General features: G+C 38.6%; 1 protein-coding gene across 1 annotated transcript in view; it reads left to right on the forward strand.

Moving 5' to 3' along the window:
- Positions 1-9,656, forward strand: part of CLCA1 (chloride channel accessory 1) — a 36,848-nt gene extending 27,192 nt beyond the window's left edge. The window contains exons 9-14 of the mRNA XM_005678151.3: positions 1,297-1,403; positions 4,040-4,255; positions 5,321-5,582; positions 6,468-6,638; positions 8,006-8,239; positions 9,048-9,656. Coding sequence (XP_005678208.2) covers positions 1,297-1,403; positions 4,040-4,255; positions 5,321-5,582; positions 6,468-6,638; positions 8,006-8,239; positions 9,048-9,430 — 1,373 coding nt within the window. The 3' untranslated portion in view covers positions 9,431-9,656. The remainder of the gene's footprint in view (positions 1-1,296; positions 1,404-4,039; positions 4,256-5,320; positions 5,583-6,467; positions 6,639-8,005; positions 8,240-9,047) is intronic.

Raw genomic sequence — 10,791 nt, forward strand, 5'->3', positions numbered from 1 at the left:
CACACACAAGGTCACTCCGAAAATATAGAATGTAATGCAGTTTCTTTGTAAAACATTCAGATACTGTGCTTCACCTTCCATATGCACATGCTTAAAATAGATCCCACCTGAACTGTTCTTCAGCAGAGTGGGTTTTTATTACTTTAAATTTGTTTAACCTAGGGTCAGAATTATGGATATTAATTGCTGAGTTGTCCTCTGAGCCAGCTAAAACAACAGACTGTTTGCTCCTAACAGTGTTTGTCTTATGCTGGGATTCCTAGAAGCAGAGCCTGAGAAAGGGATTTGGGCGCATGTGATTTACAGAGGGAGAGCTCTCAGGTGAAAGGGGCAGTAGGGACCAAGATCAGGCAGGGGAGGAAGCTAAGCACAGATGTGAATTAGGAGGCCAGCTGAAGCCTGACCTCACAGGAGGCTCTGGATCTAGAACTGCAAGACAGATTTGGTCCAGTCTTCAAAGACAGACCATTGTACCACTGTGTCCATCAGTCAGTGGTTAAAAAATGTCAGGGCAGGGCAGGGGTGAGTGGGGCATGCTGTTCTTTAGCTAGGGTGGCCCCATTTTGTAAGGCAATTTTCTGAAAAGGAGGCAGCTATATGCTGTTTGGCTAACACTCAGCTGCTGGGGAGAGATGCATTGGTCTAGATAAGGGGACCTGGGTGATCTGGGTGAGGCACCAACAGGATGACCAAAACACTCTCCTCAGATTTTAGATGTTACTAAGACTTTAAAAGTGCCTTAACATCAACTATCTTAGTTACACCTGTTCAAAATAGGTGTAGACTACATGGCTGGTATATCATCTCGTGTTTACCACATATAACACTTTTCTATAACCATCACTTGTCAGTTATTTCTTGCTGCTGTAACATACACATTTTTTTCTGGTTTAAGAGAAAATTTGAAAGTCAAGCTCGCTAAGATCATGTGTAAAATAAGAATAAATCAATACACTTGCCGTGAGGCTTAATGGCTCGTATGAAAGTGCATGACCTTTAAAACACAAAATTTATATTACTAGTTTTGGTCTATTGGAGATTCTTAACTGCTTTGAAGAGGGCTGAAGCAGCCAAATGATGATGCTGCTGAAGGATTTGTTTAGTAGGATTAAAATATATGTAATAGTATCAGCTTCTGAGTTAATTTGGATACCTATTTAATGTTAATCTATTAATATTAATGCTTTAATAGCACAAAAGAGTAAGTATTTTGTGTATTTTGTCTTAACAATTGCTAAAATGTTGCAAATATTTGTTTTCTAGAAAATAACTTCTGATAACATAATTGCATTCTAGGAGGTTTGCAGACATATGCTTCAGATCAGGTTCAGAATAATGGCCTCATGGATGCTTTCGCGGCCCTTTCATCAGGAAACAAAGCTGTCTCCCAGCGCTCCATTCAGGTCAGAGTTCCTCCTCAGTTTTTCATGTTTGTTAAAAACCATAGCCAAGATAGGGAATTTCATGGTTATGAGTTTTAAGTTCCACATTCCTCTAGTAATGAATTAAAATTAAAATAGAAGCTTCAGCCTGATATTAGCCATTATTTCTAAAATGCAACAGTATTCCTTTAAACAAGGCAATCAGTGCTTCTAATTTGGAAACATTACTAAGTGACTTACTCTTAGAAACCATCAACATAAAATGTAATGGGTCCAAGAATTCTTTTTTAACATATGTTAACAAGCACCCATAGCAATATAATTGGCCCAGAATTGTCTTCAGAGTAGATCATCTCAATATAAATTATCTGGAAAAACTGTTCAGGGATTACTTGGTCTTTTTTTCCATTACCTCAACTCCCTGATATTTGTCAAGATTTTCCTATAAAGAGTGGAAAGTGATTTGTACCGTGAAAAGCCCATGTGGTCAGTCCAGACACCTGGATCCTGTTCCTGGATCTGTCATTGACTGTGACCACGGGCAAAGAACTTCACCTCTCTGGACTTAAGTTCTCAGCCAGACATGAACCAGAAAACTTCTGCGGTCCCATCTGGTTCTAGAATTTCAAGAAAACAGAATTTTCTTTCAAAAGTCTTGGGACAATAAAAACTGGACAAATATATAAAGTGCTCTTTCCTAATGGCTGTAAAAATTATTCATGTGAATCTTTAAACCAGAGAGAGTGAACAGTCAGCACCACACCTGTGTGAGTTGTAACTTTTATTGTGAATGAAAGTAAAAATAATGTAAATCAAAGCCAAATAATGACCTATTCTACATTACAGGGAATTCTAATCAATACTCTGTAATGGCCTATGTGGGAAAAGAATCTATAGGTGCTTCTCTGGTGGCTCAGTGGCAAAGAATCTGTCTGCAATGCAGGAAACATGAATTCAATCCCTGAGTTAGTAAGAATCCCTGGAGAAGTAAATAGCAACCCACTCTAGTACTCTTACCTGGAAAATGCCACGGACAGAGGAGCCTGGAGGGTTATAGTCCATGGGGTCACAACAGAATTAGGAACTAAACACAGCATAGGTGTATGTGTAACTGATTCACTTTGCTGTACTCCTGAAACTAACACAACACTCTGAATCAACTATACTCCAATAAAAAATTTTTTAAAGCCAAATAATGTCAGATTTCAAAACAATAGGCTTTTTAGTTTATCAGTGTAGCATTTATTCAGTCAAAGAATATAGCAGTTACACTCATTTACTAGTTCAGATTTAGAATATTAAACCCAATGGCCTGATTTGAACACAGGAGGAGTGTGTCTTAGAAAAGTAATTAAACTGATTAATGGGCAAGTTCACAGTCAGGCAGTTTCTGCCCATTATTTTTATATTTAAGAAGCCTAAAAGGGAGGGAGATTGAGACATGAGTAGGACTCATTTCCCTACCTGTCATAAGAACAACATCTAAGGGCGCCTTGCTTTCTTCACGTCTTAGATCATAATCTATTTTCAAAGCTAGAAAGTTGGGCTTGATGACCAGACCATCCTATCTTCTAACAGATATTTGTTTAAAGACCATAAATAATTAACTAGGAGATAATCCTGAAAAATCATACTTTGTACAAAGTCTGGTTAGCCCTTCCCTACTTCAACCCTGCTCTACTGCTCCTTCATTCTTCTCCAGATAACAAATCAGCCTTGGGCATTGACTTATTTCACTTACCTTCCCAGGGACTGCAATAATAATTGACCTAGGACTTAGTTATTTGCAAGTCAAACAATCCAGATGTGGGTTGAAAGAAGTCCTAGTTAGTCCCCTTAAGGGTTTAAGTCCAGTAATAAGATGAGATGTACAGTATGCTGGTAGGTATCAAGCAAAACACACTGCGAGGACATCAAAGGATTGATGGAAACAAGATCCACTCACAGATTAGAGAATAAAACTAGGGTTTCTGGGGAAGGATGGGAGGAGGGATAGTTAGAGAGTTTGGGATTGACATGTACACACTGCTATATTTAAAATGAACCTACTGTATAGCACATGGAACTCTGTTCCATGTTATGTGGCAACCTGGATGGGAGGGGAGTTTGGGGGAGAATGGACACATGTGTATGTATGGCTGAGTCCCTTCATTGTTCACCTGAAACTATCACACCATTGTTCATTAATTAGCTATACCCCAATACAAAATTGAAAGTTTTCCAAAAAAAAGATACTGTGGGAGATCAAAGGAGGGACAGATTATTCTTTGCTGGTGAGATGGACATCAAGTGACTTTGAAATTGAATTTTGAAGGGTAGGTAAGGCTTAGACAAATGGAGAGGAATGTATAGATTTCCAGGAAAAGCAGAGATTGTGGTAGTCAGAGAGTCAGAGATTCATGAAGATCATAAGAGGAAGTGGTTTTGTTTGGGTGTCAGAATCAATATTATGGAAGCTAAGGCTGGAAAAGTCATTCATGACTGGGTCATTAAAAAAAAGAATTGGATCATAATAGGTACTAAACATCAAACCAAGTTCTTAGGTACCACTGAAGTCTTTTTAATGGCGTGACTAATAGTTGGAGGCAAGATGGAAGCTATTATGTGATGGGAGCTGTATTCTCCAGAGAGTAAAGAATTGTATACTTACTTTACAGCTTGAGAGTAGGGGATTAACCCTCCAGAACAGTCAGTGGATGAATGGCACAGTGACTGTGGACAGCACTGTGGGGAAAGACACTTTGTTTCTCATCACTTGGACAACTGATCTTCCCCAAATCCTTCTCTGGGATCCCAGTGGAAACAAACAAGATGGCTTTGTAGTAGATACAAACACCAAAATGGCCTACCTCCAAATCCCAGACATTGCCAAGGTATGAGCTCATCTTTTTTCCTTCTCACAGTTTGATAAGATAAAATAAAATTTTTACAAAATAATCACAGCCTTTTAAATGATAGTGGTTGCTTTAAATAAAAAAAAAAGAGTGTTGAATGAAAGAGAACAAGGAAAAAACTCCATTCAGTGGAAATCACTCAGTGTGACAACAAGTCGCTTCAGTTCAGTTGTTCAGTTGTGTCTGACTCTTTGCAACCCCATGGACTGCAACATGTGAGGCTTTCCTGTCCATCACCAACTCCTGGAGCTTACTCAAACTCATGTCTATCAAGTCAGTGATGCCATCCAACCATCTCATCCTCTGTCATCCCCTTCTCCTCCTGCCTCAGTCTTTCCCAGCATTAGGGTCTTTTCCAATGAATCAGTTCTTCACATCAGGTGGACAAAGTATTGGAGTTTCAGCCTCAACATCAGTCTTTCCAATGAATATTCAGGACTGATTTCCTTTATAATGGACTGGTTGGATCTCCTTGCAGACCTAGGGCCTCTCAAGAGTCTTTTCCAACACCATAGTTCAAAAGTATCAATTCTTTGGCATGCAGCTTTCTTTATAGTCCAACTTTAACACCCATACATGACCACTGGAAAAACCATAGCCTTAACTAGTTGGACCTTTGTTGGCAAAGTAATGCCTCTGCTTTTTAATATGCTATCTAGGTTGGTCATAGCTTTAGTCAAGAAAAAGGAAATCGGCAATATTTTCTCCAGGTATTAAAAGGAGAACCTTCAAATTACACAGCAGCTGATACTTTGGCATAATGAAAACTATTTCCTCTATTGATCCTGCTCTTGAAAAACCAATGCTATGATAAGGACACAACTTTCAAACCTCATTTTTCCCAACTAGAATTTTCTTGGCAGTAAGAACCATGTGATTAGTCCAAACATGCCAAAGTTTCCCTTGACTAAGAGAATATAAAAAACCTTCTTAGATCTATTTGTACTGTACATATATCAGATGAGCTCTTCCTATAGTTGGCACTGAAGTCAGGTCTGTCACTGAAATTTATTAACTGGAAACGTCTCCATTTTTTTTGGCTAGATTGGCATTTGGAAATACAGCCTACAAGCAAGCTCCCAAACCCTGACTTTGACTGTCACCTCCCGTGCATCAAGTGCTACTTTGCCTCCAGTTACAGTGACCTCTAAAGTGAACAAAGACACAGGCAAATTCCCTAGCCCTATGGTAGTTTATGTAAAGATTCACCAAGGAACCAAGCCAATTCTCAGGGCCAAGGTCACAGCCCTGATAGAATCAGTGGATGGGAAAACAGCTACCTTGGAATTACTGGACAACGGAGCAGGTAACCACCCCAGGAACTGGACACGTTTTTCTTTTCCAGGAAACAACCAAGCAACAGCAGGAGGGCATAATGCGGTGAGGAGTCCAGCACTGGGGTTGTGGTTGGGAGAGCTCTCTGCCTCCCTACAACTCCTGTATTTCAAAATGTTGGGAAACATGAGAAGGGCTTGCCTTTAGCTTCTATAAAGTGCAAAAAAGTTGTCAGTGGGCATTCCAACCCTCTCAGAAAAGAAAAGGAGGAAAATTAATAGTTATTTTGTGTTAGGAGTTTGTGATAGATGGATAGATAGATAGATCTTCATTTCTTATCTTCACCACACTTCTGAGGTATTATGATCCCTACATTACAGATGAAGAAAGAGGCTTTAACATTTGGAAAGCAGCAGAGATGGATTCAAGTATTGTTATATGTGACTCCCCTATCTATGTGAATTTTATATTATCTTGCCCAAAGTGAAAAGTCTATTATTTTTATATTTAAGAAGTCTAACAGGGTGAAGAAAAAGAAAATTCTACATTTATTTTAGAACTTGTCTATTTACTATAAAACAAGTAACTTTATTAAAACAAATTCTGTAAATGAATTTTCTACCTAAACCTATCCTTGGTAAAAGTCATAAATTTTGAGAAAATAATCATACAACACTTTTTTTCTCACCAGTAACATACAGTAAATCAATTCAGTTCAACAGATACTTATTGAGTAGTTACTTTGTGCTATGTTGGATTTAACAGAGACACATGACTTGATCTCTGATTTCAAAAAGAAAGACAATTCAAGAGGACAAGATGTATGCATCTGAAATTACACACACACAAAGTGGTAAAAGAAGTATACCTCATCCTTAACTCGGTCAGATCTTAATTCCTTCATTTCTCTGTCAAGGTGCTGATGCTACTAAGGGTGATGGTATCTATTCAAGATATTTTACAGCTTATGATACAAATGGTAGATACAGTGTAAAAGTGTGGGCTTTGGGAGGAGTCAACACAGCCTCTCAGACGGTATCAGCCCAGCAGAATGGAGCCATGTACATACCTGGCTGGATTGAGAATGGTGAGTAATCTATAACAACATCCCAAGCTTGAGTTAAAGGCTTGGAATCAAGGGAAAACCAAGACCAGAAGAGAGAATGGTGCAGAATTAAATCAGTTTCTCAACCTTGCCATTACTGACATTTTGGTCACATAATTCTTTATTGTGGAGGGCTGTCCTGTGCCTTGCGAGGTGTTTAGCAACACTTCTGGCCTCTATTTACTAGACATCAGAAGCAGCCCTCACAGACATGACAATCAAACATATGTCCAGACATCATTCACTGTTCTCTAGGCAACAACATAGCACCTAGTTAAGCCATCGGATTGAGTATAGATTTTGACCGCCTTGGTTCAATTCCAGCCTTCTACCAGATAAAGTATTTCAGGTACTCTCTTGAGCTTTGTCTGCCTCACTTGTAAAATAGGTAATAATAGTAAATACCTCATGGAATGGTTATGATGAATAAAGAAGAAAATGCATCTAAATAAGCTATTGCTGGTAAACAAGAACCCCACTGATTGAACAGGTCAGGGATTTTTAGAATTTCAGGATGACTATACAAATTTTCAGCAAGAATGTGAAGCAAATTAGAATTGCTACATTAACTAGATTTCCATGCATTCATTGAGAAAATCAAGTCTTTCAAAAGCACACAATTTTAGAACCCCCAACATAAAACATTGTGTGAGAAACTACAATCTAATAAGAAAGATAAAACACAAATATGGCGAGGAAGAGAAAAATTCAAAGAATAAATAATCAAGGCAATTCTTGAATCCCAGCCAAATGATTAAGAAATAAATAGGAAAGACAAGAAAACCCACAGTATTACCTAGGTGGAAGAGACTGCTTGAGGAAGTCTGAGAAGGTTTAAAGCAGAGGTAGTATTTAAACTGATGGTGTGGCAGGTTAAGATTAGGATAAGGTAGTAGGGTAGCAACAACATAGGATAAGGTGGGAGGTGGAAGGGAGGTTCAAGAGGGAAGGGATTTATGTACACCTATGGCTGATTCATGTTGACATACAGCAGAAACCAACACAATATTGTAAAGCAATTATCCTCCAATTTAAAATTAAACACACACACACACACACACACACACAAAATCAATTCCAGGACAAGTGTATTTATAAAAAACAAATTGTGGAAGCTATCCCACTAAATATCCAGGAAATAAATATATGTGAGATAAAGAACTATGATTCTCTTTGCTTCTTCCCCTGTGATGTGACCTGATTTGGGAGCTTTACAACAAATAAAGTAAGTTTTGCGTGTTGGAAGAAAGAAGGGAAATGTAAGAAGAGGGCAACTCAATGACAAAACAGAGAGAAGTATAGCAATTTCATGGTGTTATCTGTCTTAACTGAGGGATTTTTTAATGCAGGTGAAGTAAAATGGAATCCACCAAGACCTGCCATTAACAAGGATCAAGGCAAGCAAGTGTGTTTCAGCAGAACGTCCTCGGGAGGTTCATTTGTGGCCACTGATGTTCCAAAAGCCCCCATACCTGATCTCTTTCCACCGTGTAAAATCACTGACCTGAAGGCAGAAATCCAAGGGGACGAACTCATTAATCTGACTTGGACAGCTCCTGGGGATGATTATGATCATGGAAGAGGTAAGCTGAATGTGGTATGGACCCTGTAAAGGAGTTTAGCAGCCAAGCAGAGGGGCAGAGGGTGGGAGGCAGGCAGGTGTGCTGTGATGCATGCTGAGGGCAGAAGGCAGGAGGGACCTGGGATGTCCTCTGAAATGACAGTTTAAGACTTTTAAACATGAGAAGTTTGGAATCTGAACAACTGGCCTATATAGGTATAAGATATTTCAACCAGGAATAGGCAATCCTCAGTTTTTTTCTGAAATCTTGCCAAGCTGTGCTTTAATAGACCTCATTTTCAGTAATGTCTCTTGGGGAGAACTGGGAATAGAGCGTAGATACTGTGGAGCAGAGCTGTCCTTTGGAAGAAACCTCAGATTTTTTCTCTCAAAGTGTGGTCTGCGGATTGCAGCATGGGCATCACATGAATGCTAGTTAGAAGTGCAGAACTGGGTCTACTGAGCCAGAATCTGCCTTTTAAGATCCCTGGATGATGTGTGTGCACATTCAAGTTTGGGAAGCACAAATAATAAAATAATAAGCAGTGATTATCTCCTCTCTCAGTCAGATGCTATGGCCAGAAATAATTACCTAGGCTTTAAGTCAAGCCTGATCCAGTTTTACATTTATCACTCCGTCAGAATACAAAAGGGCACAGGATATAAAAATTAAACTGTAAAAAAAAAAGATACTAGTGCTTATAAAAATGGACCATCAATTTCATTTATTCATTGGTATGTTATAGGATGGAGATATTGTTTCTAACAGATTTTTTAAAACTTTGACTTGAGGATTACAAATCACATCCTTTTTTTAAATTATGTTTTAGCTGACAAGTACATCATTAGAATAAGCACAAATATTCTTGAGCTCAGAGACAAGTTCAATGAATCGCTTCAAGTGAACACTACTGATCTCATCCCAAAGGAGGCCAACTCAGAGGAAGTCTTTGTGTTTAAACCAGAAACCATCACTTTTACAAATGGCACGGATCTCTTCATTGCTATACAGGCTGTTGATAAGGTCAGCCTGAAGTCAGAAATCTCCAACATTGCACAAGTATCTTTGTTTATTCCCCCAGAGATTCCTCCAGAGAAACCAAGTCCTTCTCTTCCTTGTCCTGATATTAATATCAACAGCACCATTCCTGGTATTCACATTTTAAAAATTATGTGGAAGTGGCTAGGAGAATTACAGATTTCCTTGGGCTGAGTTTTCCTGAGATAAATCATTCATCCTTCTTTTGATTATAAAAATTTATAAAATGTATTTTAGATTTCCTGTATGAGGCCATTTAATGAAATAAAATACTAAAAACTGGATACACATGCATAAAGAGTATGTATTCAAATCCAAAAATTTAATCATTGCTCACTTATTATTTGAGTACAGAAAGAAGAGGTGCTTGCATCAATAAATGGAAATATGTTTAATTTGATTTGAGGAACTTTGCCAGTTATAAAAGAACATGTAATTACATTGAAATATGCCAGAAATGACCAACTAGGTCAAACTATTTAAATATAAAAGGCATGTTCAGTATTATATAACAACATAAATGGGAAAAGAATTTGAAAATAAATGGGTACATGAATATGTATAACTGAATTACTTTGCTGTACATCTGAAACTAACACATTGCTAATCATCTATACTCCAAAACAAAATAAAAAGTTAAAAATAAATAAATAAATAAATATAAAATTCATGACTTGTTATAGAAGAGATTTGGACCAACATTACCAGGATTATATATTCTTTTTCTCTAGATTTGGGCAAAGATGATGCGTTTCAGAAAGAGATTGCATTGTAGCTTCCCTGGTGGTTCATCTGGTAAAGAATCCTCCTGCAACACAGGAGACCTCGGTTCAGTCCCTGGGTTTGGAAGATCTCCTGGAGAAGGGAATGGCTACCCACTCCAGTATTCTGACCTGGAAAATTCCATGGACTGTATAGTCCATGGGGTTGCAAACAGTTGGACACGACTGAGCGACTTTCACTTTCACTTTGCACTGTGGAAGGAAATAACAGCACGGTAAAGGCTCCAAAGGCACAGAAATGTAGGCAATGTGCATACAAATATGAGTCAAAGATGCCTAAAGCCACAGCGGTGGCACATACAGTAAAAAAGTAGGTTCAGGCCAGGTGTGAAGGACGGTGACTGAGAAACATTTACTGTATACTTTGTGCCAAGTGTCCTACTAATGCCTTATATGCAGTATATTATGTAATGCAATTCAGTTCATTCAACAAATATTCATTAGCTGACCACTATATTCCAGGCTTATGCTAGGTCCTGAATACAGACAGATGAGTAAGATTTGGCCTTTTTCTTACAGGCAATAAGGAACATGTGAGGATAAATCAGGAGTGCTATCTATGACTGGGTAGTGTGGGGAGGGAGGTTTTGGGGACTACAAGAAGGACTAAACAAAACTGGAAGAGGCTACGGTCATGACACACGAAAGGGGCAGGGGAAGAAAGGGGAAAAGGACAAATAGACTTAGCAACATGACAGTTCCCATCAAGGACTAATCGAACATTCCAGTGCCTCCAAGGGCAAGTATTCTCGT

This window comes from Capra hircus, chromosome 3 (genome assembly GCF_001704415.2).
Source record: "Capra hircus breed San Clemente chromosome 3, ASM170441v1, whole genome shotgun sequence".
NCBI lineage: Eukaryota > Metazoa > Chordata > Mammalia > Artiodactyla > Bovidae > Capra > Capra hircus.